The following is a 23,057-nucleotide window of genomic DNA, read 5'->3' as shown; positions in this document are numbered from 1 at the left end:
ATGGACACACACACTACCCCATTTAATCCCTTAATGGTTCATCTGCCTCCCAAAGGGAATGTAGATGTCTCAAGACTCCCCTTCTGGAGTCTCCCACCTCAGAGAGGTCAGGGACCACCTGGAGGGACTTACCTGAGGTTCATTTAATCAGTCACTTTTAATGAGCACTTCTGAGGGTAGGGAACTGTTAGAGGCAGTTTGGCTTCCTCTAGAATCCAGATAGCGCCCAGCCAGTATTATCTACTGTTTTTTAAAAAATTATTAATTAATTAATTAAAAATTTTTTGGCTGCGTTGGGTCTTCCTTGCTGGGCACGGGCTTTCTCTAGTTGCGGTGAGCAGGGGCTTCTCTTCGTTGCGATGCGCGGGCTTCTCACTGTGGTGGCTTCTCTTGTTGCGGAGCACGGGCTCTAGGGGCATGGGCTTCAGTAGCTGTGGCACGCGGGCTCAGTAGTTGTGGCCCACGGGCTTAGTTGCTCTGTGGCCTGTGGGATCTTCCCGGAGCAAGGATCGAACCCGCGTCCCCTGCATTGGCAGGTGGATTCTTAACCACTGCGCCACCAGGGAAGTCCCAAGTATTATCTACTGTTGTGTTATGGGAAAACTGGTGAGCAGAGAAAAGCACAGTCCCTGCCCTCAAGGGGCTTACAGTCTAGTGGTGAGACAAACATTAGTCAAGTACACCACTCAAAGGGGCAAGTGGGATGACCATCCTCACTGGAGGTGCAGAGATCTAGATGGCTGAGATGCCAGGAAGGGACACCTGGGCTAAGAGCTGGTGGATGAGTTAATAAGCAAAGAGAGGGAAGAACATTCCAGAAAAAAAAGGGCTGCATACTAAAGGCTCTAGGGACAGCAAGGACCACAAGAGGCCAGGATGGAGGTGGCAGGGTGAGAGGAAGGTGGTGGGAGATGAGGGTGGGAGGCCTTGACGTTATCAGGGAGTTTTGATTTTACCCCAAGTACAGTAGAAAGCCACTTCAGCAGCGTGGCGTGTGGGGAGGGCAATGGTGCAGTCTGGCTGGACTGATCAAATCTGACTTGCATTCTGACGACTGCTCTGGCTGAAGGGTGGAGAACAGACTAGCTGAACTAGTGGGCACAGAGAAGTGGGCAAGGGTTGTGGGGAAGGGTTGATGGGCTCTGTGGCACTGAAAGAAAGGAGGAAGTGGTGAATCTGAGAAATATATGGCCCCAGATTGTGCCCCTTCCTTAGGTCAGCCCATATTCAAAGTCTGGTTGATTGAGCAGGGATGGGGCAGGCAGAAAGGCTCACTCCCTCGGTCAAGGTGGGACAGCTCTGAAGGGTGGTTCTAGCCCTGGAGCTCCCTGGGGGATGACCAACAACTTAAAACAGAAGTAAAAATGTATAGTTTCCCATTCTCAATGGAGAGGCGGTTTGAGGCCATGAACTGCCCAGGGTTCCAGAGAAGTGTGGGTAGGTCCCCGGTCTTATCAATGCATGGGAGGATCCTGATTTGCCCTGGGCAGGGGTCCTGGCCCTCAGAACCTGTCCCTCTCCTCTCACATCCCTCCCATCTCCAGAATGATGGTAAGCCATGGGGGTGAGGGGCCTCTTGACCTTGGGATGCTGGTTCTAGCTTTCCCTCTTTTCTGCTCTGTGATCTTGGGCAAATCCTTTTCCCTCTCTGGGTCCATTGCTTCATTGCTAAGACAGGAAGTTGGAGTAATCAGTGACTCAGACTCTGAGAGTTTGTTGAAAGCTACGGTCATTATACATATAATTTCTGGCAGCTGCAGGGGTTCCTGAAGTCCTAGGGTGGGGTAAGGAGGGGACTTAATTGGGCCTCAAGTTAAGAATCCTTACATAGGGCTTCCCTGGTGGCGCAGTGGTTGAGAATCTGCCTGCCAATGCAGGGGACACGGGTTCGAGCCCTCGTCTGGGAAGATCCCACATGCCGCGGAGCAACTAGGCCCGTGAGCCACAACTACTGAGCCTGCGCGTCTGGAGCCTGTGCTCCGCAACAAGAGAGGGCGCGATAGTGAGAGGCCTGCGCATCGCGATGAAGAGTGGCCCCCGCTCGCCGCAACTGAAGAAAGCCCTCGCGCAGAAACGAAGACCCAACACAGCCAAAAATAAATAAATAAATTAAAAAAAAAAAAGAATCCTTACATATACACACTACTATATATAAAAATAGATAATCAGCAAGGACCTACTGTATAATACAGGGAACGCTACTCAATATTCTGTAATAACCTATATGGGAAAAGAATCTGAAAAAGAATGGATATATGTATAGTATAAATGAATCACTTTGCTGTACACCTGAAACTAACACAATATTATAAATCCATTATACTCTAATATAAAATAAAAATTAAAAAAAAGAATCCTTGTATAGAAGCAACTTAAGTGTCCATTCATAGATGAATGGATAAAGATGTGGTACACACACACACACACACACACGAATATTACTCAGCCATAAAGAAGAATCTTACTGTTTGTGACAACATGGATGAACCTAGAGGTTATTATGTAAGTGAAATAAGTCAGACAGAGAAAGGCAAACACCATGATTTTACTTATATGTTGACTCTAAGAAAACAAATGAACAAACATAATAAAATGGAAACAGACTAATAGATACAGAGAACAAAGTTGTGGTTGCAGGGAGGGGGCGGGGAATGGGCAAAATAGGTGACGGAGATTAAGAGGGACAAACTTCCAGCTCCAAAATAAATAACAGCACAGGGAATATAGTCAATAATATAGTCAATCATATTGTAATCACTTTGTATGGTGACAGATGGTAACTAGACTTATCGTGGTGATCAATTCATAATGTATTGAATCATTATGTTATACACCTGAAGCTAATATAATATTGCAAGTCAATTGTACTTCAGTTTAAAAAGAAGAGTCCTTGGGTGAGACAGTAACAAGCCCCATTTCTGATGACCTGCTGAGGACCAGTCGAATACCCTGTCTTAATCCTCCCCAAATATTTCTCAGATTCACCATAATCCTTTAAGGCAAGCATTACTTTCTCCACCCAGAGCTCAGAGGCAGAACTTAAGTGACTTGTCCAAGCTGGGAGGAACTGAACTAGGACCCCCCCAAGCCAGGTCTTTCTAAAGCCAAAGACTGTTCTTCCCATTTCAATGAGAGACATCTCTCCTCTCCTTCTGTCCCCACTCTGCACCACGCCCCCTCATAACACCATACATTTTAGACCTCATAGCCACTGGTCTTTTGCAGCCTGAAGTGCTCTCATGAGGCAGGGCTTACCTCCTAAGGTAAGAGGGAGGACCTGAGGCCCAGAGAGGGTAAGTGGACTGCAAGGTCACCCAGCAGGGGTGCAAGGAGGGGGGGAGATGGGTGAAGGGTGGAGCTAGCTGAGAGGCGGACACAGAGGACCTGTGTGCTCACTCCCAGAGTCAGGTGTGGACAAGCTTCACTTGGTTGCAACTGGGAAGCCCTGCAGGAAGAAGGATGGGGGAAGCTGTAATTAGGGGAAGAAGGCAGGCGCCTAGGGCTGGGCCTTAAAGAATGAGCTCCAGTTTGGTCAAGGAGAGTCTGTCACCCCTAACAACTTTGTTCTTCCATTTCTCCCTGCCTCTATTCAAGCTATTCCCCCTTCTCAGGCCCGTCAACATCCTCCTTATTTTCCAAGGTCAGCTTAAATGTCTTCCCTGAAAATCTGAGACCCCTCCCACCCCCCATTCATTTTCTCTGCCGGGTCCTGGGGAGAGATGCCCACTTCTCCCAGACTCTTTTTTTTTTTTTTTTTTAATGAGGATCTTGAATCAGATGCGTATGTTTGATTGATTGATTGATTGATTGATTTTGGCTGTGTTGGGTCTTCGTCTCTGTGCGAGGGCTTTCTCCAGTTGTGGCAAGCGGGGGCCACTCTTCATCGCGATGCGCGGGCCTCTCTCGTTGCGGAGCACAGGCTCCAGACGCGCAGGCTCAGCAGTTGTGGCTCACGGGCCCAGCCGCTCTGCGGCATGTGGGATCTTCCCAGGCCAGGGCTCGAACCCGTGTCCCCTGCATTAGCAGGCAGATTCTCAACCACTGCGCCACCAGGGAAGCCCTCTCCCAGACTCTTTGAAGGCAGGATGCTCCGCTACCGCCCCACAGGGCTTGGGCAGGCAGGGTGGGGTTAATGAATCAAGAGCGCTGAGGCTGCGGCCGCCCTGCACCCTGAAAGGAAAGTGTCTTCTGGGAGTGTCCCACCCTGATCCTTGATACTTCTAGTCTCTTCCCTCGCCCCGCTCCGTTGGAGGGGACCCAGAGTGTGACTGGTGGTTAACTTCCTAAGCCTGAGAAGGTCCCTGGGTGTTCATGTCCCCACCCTAGGGGCCCCCATCCTGGGCCTGGGTCTGTCTCCTCCGGGGAAGACAGATGATCTCATTGAGTGTCTGCATCCGCCGCCCCCCCCCGCCCACCTCCTCCCGCGCCCTCTGCAGCAGTTGGGACTGAATAGTGCTGGGTGACAGAGATGCTTTTGATGAATGAAACTCAGTGGCTCGATCACTCCCAAAGGACAAGCAGAAAATGCCCACACCACGACTCCTCTCGTTCCTTTAAAAAGTAAAAGCACTTGGCAAGGGCTGCCCTAAATTCAGTCCCGCGCCCTCAGTCCCCAAGCTCAACAGCCAGAGCCTCGACACAAACACGCACCAAAGGACCAGGCGGGGGAAGGCGCGGCGCCTTTAAGAGGCGGCGGGCGGTGCTGCCCCCTAGCGGCCGGCGCGGCCGCGCTTCCTCCGCCCCGGCGGGGTCCAGCGGGCCGCCCGGCCGGGTCAGCACGGCGGCGGCGGCGGGCTGCGGGCTAGGCCGAGGACGGGGACGAGGAGGAAGTGGCGGCGGCGGCGGGTGAGGACGGCTGGGCGGGGGGAGCGGGCGGCTGCGTGCGCCACGCCGGGGTCCGAGCGCGCCGGGAAGGGCACGCGCCCGGGTCGGATCGGCCGAACGCGCCGCCGGGGACTCGGAGTGGAGACCGCGGGCGAGAGCGAGAGGGAGGGCGAGGAGGAGGAACTCGGGGGCGGCGCGCAGCCCGAGCGCGGGGGCGATCCGCCGTGGCCGCCGCTGGAGGGCGTGTTGCTCGGTCCCGAGCGCCGGGAGGGCGGTGGGCTGGGCGGCGCCGGCGAGGGAGGGCCTCCCTCCTCTCCTCCCCGGCCCGGCCTGGCGCTCGCGAACTTGCGCGCCGGGAGCCCGGCGGGCGGCGGGGGCGTGGGCGGTGGCGGCGCGGGCGGCCCCGACGCGGCGGCAGCCAGTGGAATGCTGCGCTGAGCGCCGCTCCCTCCGCCTGGGCGCCCGCCCCGCCCCGGCCCGCCCCTCCCGGCAGGACTGCGCGCCTGGAGCCCCGTTCCGCGTCCCCGCCGCCGGGAGGAGGTGCCCGCAAGCTCGCGGCGCGCGCCGGGCCGCCAGACTCGGCCTGTGGGCGATTTCCTCCGGACCCCAGCTCCCCGCCCGAAAAGGAAGATGCAGACCTTTCTGAAAGGGAAGAGAGTTGGCTACTGGCTGAGCGAGAAGAAAATCAAGAAGCTGAATTTCCAGGCCTTCGCCGAGCTGTGCAGGTATGGAGGGACGGGGCTCCGGCGTCCGGGGACCCCCGGCCTGAGCCCAGTTTAGCCTCAGCGGCTGTTTTGGGAGGTTAGAGCGAAACGGAAAGGAGCGGTGCGCGGGGACACTGAGTCCGAGTAGCCAGGTGGCGGTGGTGGCCGCCGGCTGTGTTCGAGAGAAGCAGTGGCCAGTATGGGCGGTGTGGCACGGACGAGGGCTCTCAGGTGCACTGGGACCCCGGGTGGGGAGACCCCTGGCTCCCCAGGGCACGGTGGGAACGCTGCTAAAGGTGGCAGAGGGACCTGGGAAATCGGGGTATCCACGCTGTCTGCCTGTGGCTGTAGGTTACTTTTGAACTGGAGTGTTTTTCTTCTCTCGTCCGCTTCCCTTCATGGAGAAGGGCACCAATGTTTGTATGTTTGCGGACCACCTACTATGTGCCCCGCCGGTGCAGCTCTCTTTGCAAGAAGCTGTCATTGCATGTCACTGGATTAAGCCTCTTTGAAGCGAGTAGCAATACTTGGCATGTATGTGATTTGCTGTCTCATTAGAGCCTCGCACCAGCCTTGGGAATTGGCTGGGTTGGTGATTCAGGGCCACGTGTCTAAGAAGGGGAATCCATCCGCAGAGAAATGGGGTACCCGGCCCGGGGTCCCACAGCTACGGAGTGGCTGGTGCAGAGGAGGTGCTGGGTAGATGCTTGCGGTGTAGAATGGCTTTCGTCCCTCTGGGCTCCACCCCCCCGCCCCACCTCCCCATGCTGGTCACAGTGGGGGAGACTCCGGGTGTTTTACTAAGATCACATTCTTAGTCCATTACAGATGCCTCTAGCCTTGGGTCAGGTATGCCTCACCTTGTTCCACCACGGTGGCTTTGCCTCTGAGAAGCTGTTAGTTAAATCCTGTTCTCAGTGAAAGCCTGAGAGAATCAAGCTCCTCACGCCTTTTGCAAACTCTAGGTGGAAAACCCTTTTGTTATGCAGTGTCTCCACTTGGTAGATTTGATTCTCGAAAATGGGTCCCACTTGCATTTTTGTCCCTGTTGGGTCACCAAACATAATGATGAATTGAACAATTGGGTTTCCTTATCTCCTGGTGTGCGGAGCAAGTGGCCAGTCTGAGCTGGCCCGCACAGGCTGGCCTGGCAGTACCTCTGTGCCCCTCATGCCTGTCCCCCGGGCCTGTTGCTCCTTTGCCTTGTTCCAGCCCGCCAGGAGCTCCTCTCCCCACAGCCAGAGGGGCGCACCTTGTATAAAACAGCTCCTGGCTCTGCATCCCTTGGTCTGGGGATGGAGTTGGCTGCCTTCTCTCATGCTGGCTTCCCCAGGAGAAAGCAAGCTTTTCGTGGTCAGTAGGGCATGCCGAGTGGCCGGGGAATTCACAAGGAAACCAGGAGGAACTTGCAGCCAGAGCTTTGAAAGTGGGTCTGAAGACTTTTGCAGCGTTAAAAAGGGGCACTTGAACATTGCACCGCAGATACACACACTTGTGGAAAATGTGCCCTAGACACTGAAGAAATGTGGAGAAGCCCCTTTGACGTGTTCTCGAAGTCTGGTGCTGGTGTTATGGTAGGTGCCCGAGCTCCCCCTGCAGTCATTTAAGACTTGGGAAATCCCCACTGATACCTTGCACCCTTTTTCCTGAGGTCTCTCTGTATTTGTGTCATCCTGTGCCTGCAGCTAAAGCATGAGGCTTGTCATCTGGTTGGTATGTTTTGCTTGGTAATTAGGAGGCTCTCGCAAAACAGTTCCAGCCGAGACTTGTGGCTGGGTCCTCAGGCTGGGCTTGCCGATTGGCTTTCCCTACCCGTGGACCCTCCTGTCTTTAAAGAGGGGGCTTCAGGGCAAGCTGTGATGTCAACCATTCTGGGGGAAATCCAGCACAGAGTGTTGATTTCTCTGAAGGGGTTATTGTGTTCAGAGTCTAGTTGCGTTCTTCTGGCCAAATGGGCTTCAAAGAGAGGAAGGGAAACATCTGGGTCATTCTAGAACCTCAGGAAACCCACTTTGTGTTTTCATCAGGGGTGCTTTAGATATTTTGTCACTTAAGCTTAGGAAGGAAAAGAAAACACCAAAAAGAATTTTTCTGTTTCTTCTCTCCTTTATTACTTTCAGGGCAGCGCCCCCTGGTGGCCGCATTTCTGTACTGGGTGCAAAACACTCCCACCCTCGAGAGTGGCCAGAGTCCTTTGCTGCTCTCGTGTTTGATGTGAATGCTGGTGCAAGTTTCAGTGGCCGAGAAGGGGGTGTAGATGGACATTGTCATGTTTTTGACTTTCACAATCCGTGGGTGCAGCGCTCCCATTTGGATGGGTGATGAATTGTCTGTGAGTTCCATAGTTAAGAAGTCCAGAGATGTTTGAAAATGGCTTGAGGCTCTGCTCCGAATGTTTGGGGCAGTGTCAGTGGCAGAGAGGATGACCTGAGTGGATCGGGGTGAGTTGTTTGTTTAGTCGAACGTCAGTCAGGCCTTGTAAAAACCTTAGAGCAGGAAGGGGGGTGGGAGATCATCTCACCAGCGCCCCCCCCGCCCTGACCCCCACCGCTCCCATGCCCCTGTTTTTCTTGGCCGCACCGCCCGGCTTGCGGGATCTTAGTTCCCCAATCAGGGATCAAACCCGTGCCCCCTGCAATGGAAGCGCCGAGTCTTAACCACTGGACCGCCAGGGAAGTCCCCCCAGCCCCTTTGTTTTACAGACGGGGATATGGCATGAGACGGAGCAGCCTCCATACTTTTGTTCCTTTTGTTCAATTTCTAGAATGGGTCCAACCTGGGCACCTTGAGACCCATACGGAAAGCAAGTCCTTTCTCCTTGGGCATCTCCGACAGTTGGGCGGACCCCCTCATTATCTTCACGGGGGTCCAGCTGCTGCCGTTTTGTCTTGGAGACACTTCCTTGCAAGGCTGAGCTGTGGCCTCAGCAGGTGTAACGTCTGCTCTCTGAGGGCATCACCCGCTGCAGGCGTCCGTGGGCCGTTGGAGCAGGTCCCGCTGGGACACCTTAGCAGGCGTGAGGGCCAACCCTTCGGACCCTGGTGCACCTCGATGGGATGGGCTTTCTGGCTCCTCGACAGATGGGCCTTGACTCAGCTTGTTTTTCGTGGCACTGTTTGTTCCCGCCCCTCTCCTGCATGTCTTCCCTTCTCCACGGGGACGGCTCTGGTGTTCTCATACCCTCCTACCTGCCTTCCCCTTCCCCTCACACTGGAGCATGCTCGCAGCTCCCTCACACCTCCCTTTGTGCCTTTTCGAGAAGTTCAGAAGGAACTTCAGGCGGGGAGTAGAGAAGGAAAGCTGTTAGTTGGAAATGTCTTGTAATTTTTTTTTTTTAGCTGTGTTGGGCCTTCATTGCTGTGCGCGGGCTTTCTCTAGTTGCGGTGAGCGGGGGCTGCTCTTGGTTGCTGTGCACGGGCTTCTCATTGTGGCGGCTTTCTCTTGTTGTGGAGCAGGGGCTCTAGGCCCGCGGGCTTCAGTAGTTGTGGCACATGAGCTCAGCAGTTGTGGCGCACGGGCTTAGTTGCTCCGCGGTATACGGGATCCTCCCGGACCAGGGCTCGAACCCGTGTCCCCTGCATTGGCAGGCAGATTCTTAACCACTGCGCCACCAGGGAAGTGCATGTTGGGTGATTTTTTAATTTTTAATTTTCTTAGTTCTCCACAGTGCCCTGTGTGGAAAGCCTGGCTGACCTGGTTCCCTTTGTCCGTGTTTTCTGTGTCAACCCTCCAACGCCTCACCCCCCCACTCCTCTTTCCTGCGGCTGAACTTGTGTTGCAGGAGGTGGTGGAAAGGCACAGGACATCACGAAGCATTTTGGTGTAGAACGTGGGTGAACCTCTGTCTGTCTTTACTGTCGTGTTACCTGACTTTCTAATGCTGGAATCTCATCTCACATCATCCTCCCTGTAGCTCAGGGTGGCAGAATGGGGAAACTGAGGCTTGGGGCATACGAGGGACTTGCATTCAGAGTGGAGGGCTTCCCTGAGCCCAGACCCCAGGTCTCTACACCTGAGGAGGTGGCTGCCTTGTGTATTAAGAAGTTCTTTGCCCAGCTTAGGCCTGGGCTCTTGGAAGCTCCAGAAGGAGGGAGCTGGGAGTTTGGTGTTAACAGCAACCTGGCCTCCAGGGTACCCCCAGGCCGTCCCTTCCCCTCAGGGCCCCTCAGGGCCTACATTCCTGTCTTTATTTTTATTTTTAAATTTTTTTTATTTTTTACTTTTTTGCTGCGCGGCATGTGGGATCTTAGTTCCCCGACCAGGGATCGAACCCGCACCCCCTGCAGTGGAAGCGCGGAGTCTTAACCATTGGACTGCCAGGGAAGTCCCCATTCCTTTCTTTAAATGAAGGAATCCAGAAGGTTCATTTTTTTCTGGGATGGTTTAACATTATTCTGTGCTGGGATCCTTTTGGGAGATTCATAATGGGGAGGAAGGAGACTCTTTCCCTGGATTAAGTGGTGCTGGTCTGTGAGTGGGTATTTTTCTGTTTGTCTTAGTGTCTGGATCTGGCACCATTTTGGGGGCGTGGAGGTGGGAAGAGGTGCTGACTTAGGGTTTCTTTGCAGCTGTGCACCAGGACTGTCCATACGCAGCCTTGCAAGTAAACACTTTCCAACAGCCTCCGAGGGAGCAAACTGGGCTTCCCACAGGAGAAGACGGCCATCTGGGCGCTGCTGTCTGTTGATGAGCCTGCCTGGGTCCCAGGCCTGGGTCTACAACAGGCCACCCATGTGACCCTGGGCATGTGCCTCAGTGTCCTCATCTTTAAAGTGAGGATGATGACAGTATTAGCTCAGGGTTATGAGCCTTAAAACTGTCAGCGTGCGGATGCGTACTGTGCCTGGAACCCTGTGAGCGGCGGTTGCGGTCCTTGGTGAGTGGGTGAGTGCGCTTCCGCCCACGGATGCCTTTTTATTCCCAGGTCTTTGGCATTTGCAGATCGAGTGTCCCCGGCCTGGGCAGTTTCTGAGTGACCCTGGAGTCCGGGAGGGATTGCTAACTGCTCATCCTGCCTGGGTGTGAGGTGTGTGGGGGGCCGGCGGGCACGGCTAAGGGGGGGGGGCTACCCTGCCCGGTGCCTCCCAGCATCTCGCTTCACACCCGGCCTGTGGGACTCTTACAGCCCCTTGTGGGGCGGGGCTGCCGTCCTCACCTATTTTATGGATGGGGAGCCTGAGAAAATTACGTTCATGCCAGATGATACTTTCATTTTTTTAAGTTCTGAGATTCAAGAGGAGTTTGTGCTGGGTTTCCTGAAAATGCCAAGAGTCTCCATGAGCAATCATGATGCTGTTATTCACTAACATGTATTGTTTTATCTTTTTGAATATTAAATACATGCACATGTTAAAATAAAACCCAGAGGATTCAAAATACACAATGAAAAGGACTCAAAATACACAATGAAAAGTCAGTCCGTTTCCTTCTTGTTCTTGAATTCCGGTCACTCAGGGACATGTGCTGTTGGCAGTCTCTTTCTCTGGAGGTGTTTTTTTTTTTTTTCCTTTTTAACTTTTTTTTTTTAATTGAATGAAAGATTCTTGAAATTCTGTAGTGCTTTACAACTTTCACAAGTTTCACACATATTATTTTATATAATCCCATAATAACCTTTTTTTCAAAAAATCCCCTACTCCTATATTGCCCCTCCCCCCTCTCTCGAGGTGTTTTGTGCAAAACACACACGGTGCGTGTGCGTGGGTCTCTTCCGCCCATATCGCTTTGCCCTCGGCTCCTTTCACGGAACACCGTGTCTTAGAGAAATTGAACATCACTGCTTCTTTGGAGACAGTTCTGTATCACTCGCCCCGTTTCTTTAACGGCTCTGGGGTCCAGATCTTAGAACAGTGGACCGTATTTCTTGCCCTGTGGTTGGCTTCTGCTGGTGTAGACGGTGGGGCAGGGAGTGCTCTGCCCCATCGCCTGAGTGCTCATTGCTAGGTGAGTGAGCCCTGGGTCAAAGGGCGTAGGCATTTTACTTTTTCGTGGCAGTTCTGAAACCACTCCCAGGACGGGGCACTGCTCACAGATGACAGCGCGTGGGAGGGCCTGTCACGCACACTCTCCCCAGCACAGCTCGTGGACAGATATTTCTGATCTTGGCCACACACATGGGTGAGAAATGGCACTTTTGGTTTTCATTTCTCTTATGACGGTGAGATTGAGTTCACGTAGGCGGCGCTGGCTGTGCTTGGGCAGGCGTGGGGCAGAGCTGGGCCCACTTGTGCATCAGGCCGGGGCCTCCCATCCTAACCGCTGGGCCCTCCTGCCTCCACGGGTTATTTCTCCCTCGTGATTTAGCAGGTTTGGGGCATTCAGTAAATGCTTAGTGAAGTGCCGCATGAGTGCAGTTCCTGAACAGTTGGATGTAAATAGGGTTTCTGTTCCTACTTGTATTTTGAATTCAGCTGGTAAGCTAGCTTTTTGAGGGAATGTTCTGGTACCTCCTTTATAGAAAGTAAGATTCATTTAGAAAGCAAATCATCATTCAGGAACTGAGCACCTACTCCCTCCCTGGCAAAGCCAGAGTCTTAAACCCCTTCCCTCTTGGTGCATGAATCGGGCCCATCCCGACCTTTCCCCCTCCGCTGACCCTCGGGGACCCGGCCTGGGTGTGTGGCCTGCTTAGGGGAGAGTGCCGCGCTCCCCAGGGAAGCCCAGGCAGGGTGCGGTGGCTTGGTGGCTTGTCCAAGGCGACACAGCGGGACGTGGTAGGGGTCGGGGGAGGGGGCACTCGCCCCACTCCAAGACCAGCGCGCCCTCCCCGCTGCCTGCTGAAGCCTCTTTTCAAACAGCGCTTCCTCTGAAGCTGTGAATGAGGCCGTTCCCATTGGGCTGTTTGAATTCCGCCTGCTGCTTTGTCTTGCCTGCTCCCAGCTGCCCTCAGAAAGCAGCTGCCCTTGTGGCCTGTGCCTCCCCAGCTGGGCCTCATGGGCAGGATTGCCTCAGCCTGTCGGGCTGACAGCTCCTGGGGGTGCCCCATTTTTAGGGCTCAGGGGGGTGGGTCTGTCACTGGCTGTGCAGATTTGGGAATCATTCCGTGAAGGATCCCCAGACTCCTGCCCCCTTCCTTCCCAGGCCCGTGGGTGCGGGGCGCCCACCTGTTAACTGCCCTTGGTGTTCCCAGCAGCCCTGCCGTCAGAGCCCGCTGGGTAGACTCTGCTAAGCCGCCAGCTGCCCCAGAGGGAGAAGCAGGACACACAGGCCAAAGTCCCTCCCAAAGATAGCTTCCGGGAGATGCCCTTTTTTTCTTTCCTTTTGCTCAGGATCCTAAACCCTTAGTGCCCCCTGGCTGCCCTTGTTCTTTCTCTCTGCTCATTGTCTGTCTCTCCTTTGGAAAGTTGGTTCCATAAAAGTCGAGACTTTGACAGTTCTGTTCCCTGCTGAAGCCCCAGGGCTTGTACCAGGGCTCACAGTAGGGGCTCAAGAGAGCATGTGTTGGTGGATGAAGGAACTGACTGGCGGGTTTTGGAAGCCTTTTCTGTGTCCCTGTGACTCAGCCAAAGCTACTTGTGACCCTGGAGTGCTCTGGGCCAGGAAGGAAGACCCAGGGTGAAGGTGGTAGGTCCCAGGTCGGGGAGGAGGCCGTCGGCTTCATTCCTTCATTCCCTCAGCAAGTCCCGAGCATCCACCCTGGCTTGCCTTGTGCTGGTCCCTGCCCCCCTGCGCCTGGCAAGGAGATGAAGGGAAACCAGCACACAGATACATTTAAAACGCTGCAAGGTGGAACTAGAGCCAGGAAGCCTGCAGATGGGAAAGCCACGACAGGAGCACCTGCAGCCACTTCAGCACTATGTGGTCAGAGAAGGCCTGTCTGAGGAGGTGACGTTTAATGAGGGGCGAGTGCCTGTTTCTCTAGGAGCTAAAGAGCTTCAGGATGGGTGGGGTCTGCTGCCCGGCGGTCACACGCCCTGGCCTGCCTCTGCTGTGGCCCTGGGTTCCCTGAGGACTGAGGGCAGCCGTCTAGGGAAGAGCAGGCCGGTTTCCACATTAGACAGGTGGTGGTCAAAGGAGGCAGCAGGGTTTCCTGCAGTAGCGTTGTTCCCTGACAGTGTGAAAGGGAACCAGGGGGGTGGCCCTGGAACCTTCCTCCACATGAGGCTGCAGCTGTGCTCTGGGGGCCAGACAGGAGGACAGATGCTCCCCTCTGGCCTCGTTCAGTCCAGCCTTTGTGTTCAGGAATGAGCAGTTCTGGGCTTTGGGGGCCTGGGGCGGGGATGGGTGGGGGACCCTATGGCCCTGGTAGACCCTAGGCCAGCTGACCCTTCCTAAAGCTCAGGTTAGGCCTCAGGTGCCCAGGGAGTGGGGGGAAGGATACTTGCTCTCTTTTACACTCATTTACTTTCCTCCAGGCCAGTGTTTGCTGAACTCGCCCAACAAAAGAAGCACTGGGGGCACCAGTGAAAAACGTATCCTTGAGTCCACCCCCTCCCCCTTAAAATTCTCCAGGGAAAGGGTCTGGGAGCCTCCTCCTAACAAGTGCCCTGCTGATTCTTCTGGGAAATGGACACTGTCATTTCCCCAACAGTGTTACTAGGCCTCACGCCCGAACCATCAGGCACGTTTGCCGCTGAGTTAAACAGGCTAAAGCAGCTTCTTTACTGTGGGGCTTCTCTGGGACAGGGGCTTTCCAGGAGGGCATCTGGGATGTCGAGGTTCCCAGGCTGGCCTGTTCCCGGAGTCCCTGTGCGGGACTCGTGTTCCCCGGAGCCCACCCTGGGAGACTCTGGTGAGGTACTCGCCATCTGCTGCCTCGTTTGAGCCTCATCACACGGGAGGGGGGCAAGGCAGGGGCACTAGGCTGCCCACCCAGCTTCCCTGCCTGCCGGTTGCTACCTTTTGGGCGGTCCTGTTTCCCCTTTTAAAAATGTCTCGCCTCTGGCTGCTGGTTTGCACTGAAGTTACTTAGAGGTGGGTCCTGAGGCTGGGGAGGAGCTAGCTTTTGCACAGGAGACGTTCCTGGGGACCGGCCCAGCCAGGTGCACGCTGGTTATCAGGGCAGGGCCGGGAGCAGAGGCCGGAGCACAGCCTGCGGTGCCTTATTCTGCAGTTGAGTCTGCAAACCCGTTGGCTCCCCATCGGCCTTCTGCCTGCTCGGGTCTTAGAGCCTCTGAGCCATGAAACCAGAACCGGGGGGCTTGTCCAGGAGGCCCTCCATGCTTCAGAAGGGCTGTGTTGACGTTCCCTCCTGTTCCCTCCTGGATCAGTGGCTCATCCCAGATTTCAGAGCACAGGGAGAACTTACCACGGGCCGGGCACTATTGTAGGTCAGGAATCTACTCTCCAAGGCGGCGTATCTCCATTTGCTAGATGAGAACACCGAGGCTTGGGGAGAGGCGAGATGACTTGCCTACTCATTCAGCTGTGAGTGGCAGAGCTTGGATTCACCCTCGGGGCTCACTGACTCTTGGAACCCTGCTGTTTCTACGCTGCCAGGTGGCTTTTATCTCCGTCTTGAATGTGACATCTTGGTACCGTTGGACTGATACCCAGTTTCAGAAGAAAATCAAGGCATTCTTTTCTGAGCATCCTCTGTGTGCAGTTACGGGGCCCAGAGGGGTGGTGGGTGGTGAGATGGCTGTAAACTCAGAGCACAAGACTTGCCTGATTGACTGTAGATGACTGACAAGCCATTCCGCCTCCCCAGGCCTCTGCTCCTCCATCTGTAAAGTGGGCATAGGACACCCACCTCTAGGGCTGCTGAGCATGGCAGGTGCTTCGGACGTGACAGGACTCCCCCTCCCTGTGGGCCACCTCCCACGCCCTCCTACCCGACCAGGCCAGGGTCTGGGGCCTTTGACACATCTCTGGTGGGAGCCCCCAGCCCAGGGCAGGCAGAGAGCCTCCCTTCCCGGCTCCCCTATCCTTTTCTGGTGTGGGAGACCTCCAGCGCCAGTGCCCGGGACATGCCCCCAGCCTCTCAGCTCACTGCTTCCTGGGAGGGGCTGTGCGTGGTAGGTGGCTGCAGAGTGGAGGCCCCTATGGGAGTTTTGCTTTCATTTCTGCCTCACACCCTTTATCCATCCAACAATTGAGGGCTGTGGTGTGGAAACCTCCGGACCCCTCCCTGGGGCCCTTGTCCCAGCGCAGGTTGCTAGGCACCCCCCTTCCTGGTGGATGAGTTTGGGTGCTGTGGACCCGTGCAGCAGTGAGCACCCCGGGGGCGGCCTGGGGCTGCGGAAGGCTCTTCCTTGCCGTGCATTGGGCTGGGTCCCATGGAGGGGAGGGTGGTAGCAGGGGGGTGCAGGTTGTGTGTGGCTTTCTGTTCTCTAGGGGGGATGGGGGGGACCCTTGGAGAGGAGAGAAGGGGGCATGTGGGGGAGGGGTATTTGTGAGTCCCCAGGGGCTGTTGTGCTGTCTCCCGTCCTCCCGGGTTCCTGGACGTCTTTCTGAGGAATGTTCAGTGCTGTGGGACTCTTGGTTTCTCTCTGGATGGGGTTTCCTCTTTGTTCCCCAGCCTATGGTACGGAGGCCCAGAAGGAAGATGCAGAGGTAGCCCCAAGTTGCAGAGCTAGTAGGTGGGGCAGCTTGGATTTGAACCTGGCCTTGCTGACACTAAAGCTTACATTCTTTAAGATTTTATTCTAAAAGTCCTGACATTCATTGTGGGATCCTTGAAAAGCAAAGGAATTCTGGCCATTCTGTCAGAGATCTGTTCCCGCCTCCCTGTGGGCAGGTCTGGGCAGGGGCTGCAGGGTCCTGTCAGGAAGGAGTTCTGCTTCTTGCGGAATCAGCCCCCAAGCCCCCCGCCTGCACTTTGACCCGGGCGCAGCACGTTGTGGCCTGTGCCTAAGGAGGTTCGGTTGCTCAGAGCCTCGCTGCCTGAGCCCCTGGGACTCCGTGCCCCTGCTGGTGAGGGATGTGCTTATTCCCTTGGGGGAGCGGCTGTGGCTGCCCTGGCACGGAGGAGGCCGTGGATGTCGTGGCATCATTTCCAGCGTTACGAGAACAGCTGAGCCCTGGGAATAACAGTGGCTCCCGATTCTGGAGCTCCAGCCACGGGCCTGACCCTGTGCTTTAAGGCTCTCAGTCCACACGCGGAAACAGGCTCAGAGAGGGTGAGGGACCTTCCCCGGGTTTCATAGCTGGTCACTCCTGGGGGCGCGATCTGAACAGCACTTTCTGTGAGTCTAAAGCTCCAACCCTTGACCATTAACAGTTTTTTTCTTTGTAAACGAAGGCAGAGGATGAGAGGATGGCTTTCCTTTTGTCTGAGCTCTTTTCTAATGACCCGTCCTTGGTGCCCTTTAGTTTTTAACTTTTCTCTTTTTCATTTTCAATTTCAATTGGATGTATGGCTTGCCTGGAGTCAGGAAGTTTAGGTGCTGGCTCTGTTGGTGTCCACTCAGGCTGGGTATCAGCTGAGTCACCTTTCAGCAGCACCGCCATCCGTCCTGTGGATGCCGAGTCCGGGCCGCCCAGTTTGTGACGTGCTCTGTCCAGACAGCATCGTTCAGATTCCCAGGATCCTGCCACTCCCGCCTCACACGCTCCTTCCTTGAAATCCTCTGAGCCTATGTGGATGAGGCCCCATGGCCTACTCTTCTGTTTAAATTGCCATGCGTGTCCCTCTTTGGGGTCACCTTGGGGAACCTTGGTGCTTTTTCTACTGAAGGTAGAGGGTTTTGGAAGCACCTTGGAAAGACCCCAAAAACCTGGAAGGCTCTTGTGAACATTCTCGTTGGAGCCATTCCTCGGCTTCAGAAGTGGGGGGGATGCTTGTGAAAGAGCTTCAAGATCAGGAGCAGGAACTTGGAGTCAGGGGTGCTGGGTTCTGGCTGTGTGACTTTGGGCCAAGCCACCTAACCTCTCCGAGGCTTTCGTTTCTATACCTGAAATGGGAATTTTCTACCAACCTGCAGCAGAATAGTTCTGCAGATTGGGTGAGCTGAGGCAACTTGAGTCTTTTTTAGCGCAGAGCCTGGCCCTTGGTGGGCAAATGGTAACTCTGTTATTCAGAGTCAGCCATTAAAGGGTGATGGAGCTGTTGACCCTGGAGCTTATGTTTGAGCAGCCCTCATATCTGGGAAGAAGATGGGCAAGCTGAGTTTCGGAAGCCTCTTAGGTAGGGCTGTGCTGGATTCCTTGTGATGTCCCGGGGACAGTGTGTATCTTGGTCAGTGGTGGGATATGAAGGCTGACTCAGCCTCTTACTGGATGGGTGACCCGGGTGTGTTTTGGACCCCTCTCTGGGCCTTAATTTCCTCCTTGATAAGAGTCAGCCTCGTGCGTGCGCACAGGAGGGGCTCAGCACACAAACTTTCTCCTTTCTTGTTCAGGCCAGAGGCCATCTCTGACAGAAGCAGGGGAGGGCTGCTCTTCACTCCTTCAACCTGTAGTCACGCCCTCTGTGTCGATGGGTGATGGAGAGTAAACCTCCCCTGCTGGTGAGATGCGGAGGTCCGCCGTCTGAGAGGAGGAATTTCCCCAAATCTTGGAGCCAGAAGGGGTCCTTGCAGGTGAGGATTTGCAGCTCAGAGTGTCCGGCCTTGATGGTTCATGCACACAGGGAATCAACCCGATGTGCTGGGCCTGAGCCCTGGAGCCCACAGATCCTCCTCCTTTGGCTTCCGGGGAACCGCAGGTCGAATGTGAGGCCGGGGTCTATTCTGTTCCGTTCTGAGCCACTGTTGGCAGACCCCGCCTCGTCCAGGATGAGTTCTTTTGGTTCATGGGCCCAGGCAGTTGGGGGTAGGACCCCCAGGCTGGTGGTCTTTCCTGTCTTTCCTCCAACTTTGCCAGGAATGCCGAAAGGGCAAGCTCTTTGGATTTGGAATGCTGCCCTGGGCAGGGCGGGGGAGTGGGCGGGTAGCCGTTTGGGACATGGACAGTTCTGGGGTGGGGGGAATGGGGACTCCCCTGGGAGTGAGACCTGAGGACTGGCCAGGCGCCTGCAAATCTGTCTTCACTGCTGGAGGACACAGTGGGGCAGCCGGGACAGCCGTGTCCTCCAGGCTTCTCTCTCTCAATCAGCCAACAGGCGTGGAGAGTTGCTGGGATGAAGTTAAAGATCTGAGCAGAAGGGCGATTGTCTGACTGATTTCTGCAAGTGGCAGCAGTGTCTTCGTTTCGGTAGAAGCCTCAGTGCCAACTGGGTTCAGTAATAAAGGGGCTCCTGTAAGTGTTAACTCCATGCAGAGGTCTGGCTTCAGGTATAGGTGGATTCAGGGACTCTCATGGTGTCCTCGGGACCCGGTCTCTCTGTGTCCCTGGCCTCCCTCGTGTGGCTTCATTCTCAGGCCCATGTGATACAAGGTGAGTCCTCACAACTGACCTTTATTCTGAGTGCCGAGTTCCTTGTGTTACACCCTTGTGTTCCTCCTTTGATCTGCCTTACACCCTATCAGGGTGTGGGCTTTTAGTACCCCTGTTTCCTAACAGGAGTGAAGACACAGAGAGGTTAAATAACTAGTCCAGGGTCACAGCTCGTCGGTGGCAGGGCTGGGATGCAGACCCGGGCTGGTGGCTTCGGGGCCTCCCTGCACCTGGGACGTAGGTGAGCCTGGGCCGCAGCCAGGTGCTGGGGCCGGGGAGTGCCCCGTTCCCTACCACGTGATCTGCGTGTGGGCCGGGTGGACCCCACGCGGGAAGCTGGGGACTTCCCTGAAGACAGTGGGATTGGCCGCTGGGCAGCCAGGGGAGGTGGGGATACTCTGTGGTTCTGGGCTCCGGGGACAGGGCGCTGTTCCCAGTGGGGAGGGACGGCCACCTCCACAAGTGAGAGCCTGAGGCTGGGCCCCTGGCTTCCTCTTTCCCCTCAGACAAACCCGAGCTGGTTCATTCCCCCGGCGGGTCGGACGCAGGCAGATTCTGAGGGCCCTGGGCCCAGTGGTCACGCAGGGGCCTCCTGGAGGAAGGACTTATGTAACCCTGCCTTGAGGGATGGGGTCTGGGGCCTTGGGCAGAGGCTGCCTGGAGTCCAGGGTGAAAGCCGATGTCTTCCCGGCCCTGCCGTGTGGAACTGTGGGGTTTTGACACCGAGTGTTTGGGGTGAAACAGTCTTGTGTTACGTAAACACGCCGTCGCCCTGTTGCTGTCTGGCCCTGTCCCATGCACGCCGCGGAATGTTTAGGTGCCTTTTCCCCGGGAGCCTGCGGGATTTCGCAGCTGTGAGCTTCTGGCCTGGGGGCTCGGTCCTCCTGCAGAGGGGGGCATTAGTGCGGGACGCGGGCTCTGCTGCCAGCTCTCCCACATCCGAGCAGGCCTGCTGGGAGTGGTTCCACCTGGAAGGGGAGGAAGGGACTGCTGACGGCCGGTGGCCTCACACCCGGGCCCTGCACTCCTCAGGGCCCCAGTCCTGAGGGCCCCTGGCGAAGGGGCAGGGCTGGAGGCCGGGAGAAGGCTCAGCGTGGTGGGGCCTGGTGAGGGGTTTTGCTGCCTCATGGTTCCTTTCTGGAACCAGTGGGAGAGCAAGGACCCCTTGAGAAGCCGGTGGCTGCGCCGCTCAGTGCCCTTGCCCTGCCTGCCGGGTGCCTCGACTTGGGTGTTCCCGAATTCTCATAGGCCAGCGGTTCTTCTTAGTGGCGTGGCCTTTGGTGGCAGGTAGATAGAGGTAGTGGTGGTGGGAAAACAGTGGAAGGGAAGGCTGTCCCAGGCCCTCCTTTTTGCTGTGGCCACCGTGGACTGCAGGCCTGGCCTGACATCTGTCAGCCCCCCCGGTAGCTTCCTGGGGCTGTGTGATGAAGCAGCCGGGTCACGAAGCTCACGTCTCATTCATTCTCACTGTCGAGCTGTGTGGCCTTCATCAGAGTCCCTATTTGAAGGCCCCCAACTCAGAGGTCCTGGGGAGCAAATACTTCTGGCTTAGCTGGACAGACTGCTGTTTGGGCCCGAGTTGTCAGCTCATCAGGTCTGTTATGTGAGGCTGCGAGGAGGGGTCATTTCAGTTTATCAGCTGATTAAAAACAGCACTTGAAAACAGAAACCAAGCTGGAGAAGGTCAGTGACTTGTCTGCATGAAATTCCATAGTTTCTTGTGGGCAGGTTTACATCTGACTTGTGAATAGCGCTAAAAAACTTCTGTTAAAAAAGAATAATGTACGTGATCAAAATTTAAACCACACCTAAGAGCGTGCAGTGAAAAGTCGGCCTCCCTTACACTTCACCCCAGGCCCTGGAGGCTGCCGTGTTACCACGTTCTCGCCTGTTGTCTCAGACACGTGTTGTGTCTGTGTAAGCCCTTGTGTACCCACACACACACACATGCACAGCCCCCTTTTTTGTTTCTGAAACAGTGGTGGCCATTATCCATGCTCTCGTACAATTAACTTCTTTTTCCCTTTAATATAGCTTATGGGTGATTCTATACTTGTACAGATGTTGAACTGTCGTTGTCTAGGAAATAATATATGAACATAGCTTTACTCTTCTGTGCTAGTACAACCTCAGGCTTGAAAAAGACCCCTTGTCAGTTTCTCTTGGGGGTTCTAGGCTTGCCCCGGGGCTCATGGTTTACCTTCTCCCTTAGTCTGCCTGGGCTGCCGTAACAAATGTCATAGGCTGGGCACCGTAAACAATAGGCGTTTATTTCTCACAGTTCTGGAGGCTGGGAAGTCCGAGATCAAGGTGCCTGCCAGTTTGGTTCCCAATGAGGGTCCACTTCCTGGTTCATAGATGACCACCTTCTCTCTGTGTCCTCACATGGTGGGGAGAGAGCTCTGGTCTTTTCATCTTGTAAGGGCAGTAACCCCATTGTGGGGTCTCTGCCTGCATGACCTCATCTAACATTAAGTACCTCCCAAAAGCCCCCCCCATTCCAATACCATCGCATTGGGGGTTAGGGCTTTAACATGAATTTTGGGGGGACACAAACCTTCAGTCAGTAGCATCTCACCTGGCAGGGGTTGTACAGGGGTTGCCATCCATCTAAGGCTGGGGTTCCTCAGTGCGTGTGGGTGTCTACCTCCTGCCCCACATGCATGTGGCCCTTACTGGAGGTGCTGCCTGGAAGGAAGCCAACAGGTGTGCTGGCCCAGGCCCTCCACTGGCTCCTGAACCCAGCCCCAGTGCCCAGGGCATGACTGACCTGGGGCAGGTGATGGGCCTCCTTTTCCTCGTCTGTAAAATGGGGACATTAGCACCCAGTTGGGAAGTTCAGGGGATCAGAGGAGGTGATGGCTGAATTGGTGGAGGTGGTCTCTGACACATGATGGGGGAGCTGATTATAATTTACGCTCTTCCCTAAATAATTTTTTTTTCTGCCTAGAGATAAATATTTAGAGAGCTGAATATCATCTGTGATCTCAAAACTGGTCAAAGGAAGGGGTAGCTGGTGTGGCCCCTTAAACTGGGAAGGACCAATCTTGGTTGATAGCCTCCTAACCCAGCACTCTTGCTGGGGCCGGTTGAGGGCGGGGGAGGGGGTCCTCTCTAGCTCCGCCAAGTCTGGATTTCCTCAGCTGCTTCCGTCAGAGTCTTCCTCCTTCCCAGCCCCACGTGCTTCTGGGTGGGGTCCCCCACCACCCAGCCCCTCACTCATGCTGAGCCCCAGCTGAAGGAAATGAAAGAACGTCATCTTTTTTCTCGGCATTTTTGGTCCTCTGTAAAGACAGTGTAACATCATGAAAGCAAAATTTGAAGAGACAAATCATTCCTCTCCTCCTCACCCCACCACCTCTAGTTCCTTTTTTGTATCTAAAGTTGCAGAGTTGGAAACATCGTATGGGTAGCTTTTTGATTTTTGCTTTCTGCACACAGCCTTGTAGTGTAAACTAATTCCATGTTGCTACAGTCTTTTTAAAAAATAAATAAATAAATAAACTCACTCACTTACTTATTTATTTATTTATTTTTGGCTGCATTGAGTCTCCGTTGCTGTGCGCGGGCTTTCTCTAGTTGCAGTGAGCGGGGGCTACTCTTCGTTGCGGTGCGCAGTCTTCTCATTCCAGTGGCTTCTCTTGTTGTGGAGCACGGGCTCTAGGTGCGTGGGCTTCAGTAGTTGTGGCACACGGGCTCAGTAGTTGTGGCTCGCCGACTCTAGAGCTCAGGCTCAGTACCTGTGGCTCACGGGCTTAGTTGCTCCGCGGCATGTGGGATCTTCCCGGACCAGGGCTCAAACCCGTGTCCCCTGCATTGGCAGGTGGATTCTTAACCACTGCTCCACCAGGGAAGTCCCGCTACAGGCTTTAGAGTGATCTTTTAAAAATTTCTATGAACTTTGATTATGAACATTTCCCACATGTATAAAAGAAAGAATAATAAAATGAACTCCCTCCCCACATACCAAGTATTAACCATTATTAACTTATGGCTCATCTTGTTTTATTTATTTCCCTCGTATTATTTTGAAGAAAATCTCAGCCATAGTTCATATGTAAATAATTTAGTATGATCCTTAAAAGCTAAGGACTTACATAATCAATATGATCATGTATTTATAGTTTAATTTTCCTTTTCATAAACCAAATATCTTAAGAGATAATAAAAGTGTCATCATTCCCTCCCCTTGTCCCCCGCCTGCTGGCAAAAAAGCTAAGGACTTAAAACATATTCCCAATGATGTTATCCCACCTGAAAATAAAGTACGAT

At 54.6% G+C, this 23,057-nt stretch overlaps 1 protein-coding gene across 3 annotated transcripts in view; it reads left to right on the top strand.

The window, feature by feature from the left end:
* The first annotated feature begins 4,715 nt into the window (after window positions 1-4,715).
* Window positions 4,716-23,057, top strand: part of ITPK1 (inositol-tetrakisphosphate 1-kinase) — a 162,716-nt gene continuing 144,374 nt past the window's right edge. The window contains exons 1-2 of one of the 3 annotated variants that reach the window (XM_057539188.1): window positions 4,740-4,845; window positions 5,318-5,549. In XM_057539188.1, the coding sequence (XP_057395171.1) occupies window positions 5,455-5,549 (95 nt within the window). In that variant the 5' untranslated portion in view covers window positions 4,740-4,845; window positions 5,318-5,454. Of the gene's footprint in view, window positions 4,846-5,089; window positions 5,550-23,057 lie in introns of those variants that run through there. The other 2 variants (XM_057539189.1, XM_007184258.2) reach the window with 2 other exon arrangements.

The sequence above is a fragment of the Balaenoptera acutorostrata genome, assembly GCF_949987535.1.
Source record: "Balaenoptera acutorostrata chromosome 3 unlocalized genomic scaffold, mBalAcu1.1 SUPER_3_unloc_1, whole genome shotgun sequence".
NCBI classification, from domain to species: domain Eukaryota; kingdom Metazoa; phylum Chordata; class Mammalia; order Artiodactyla; family Balaenopteridae; genus Balaenoptera; species Balaenoptera acutorostrata.
Note: the sequence above shows the minus strand (reverse complement) of the source record. Positions and strands in the feature narration are given on the sequence as shown.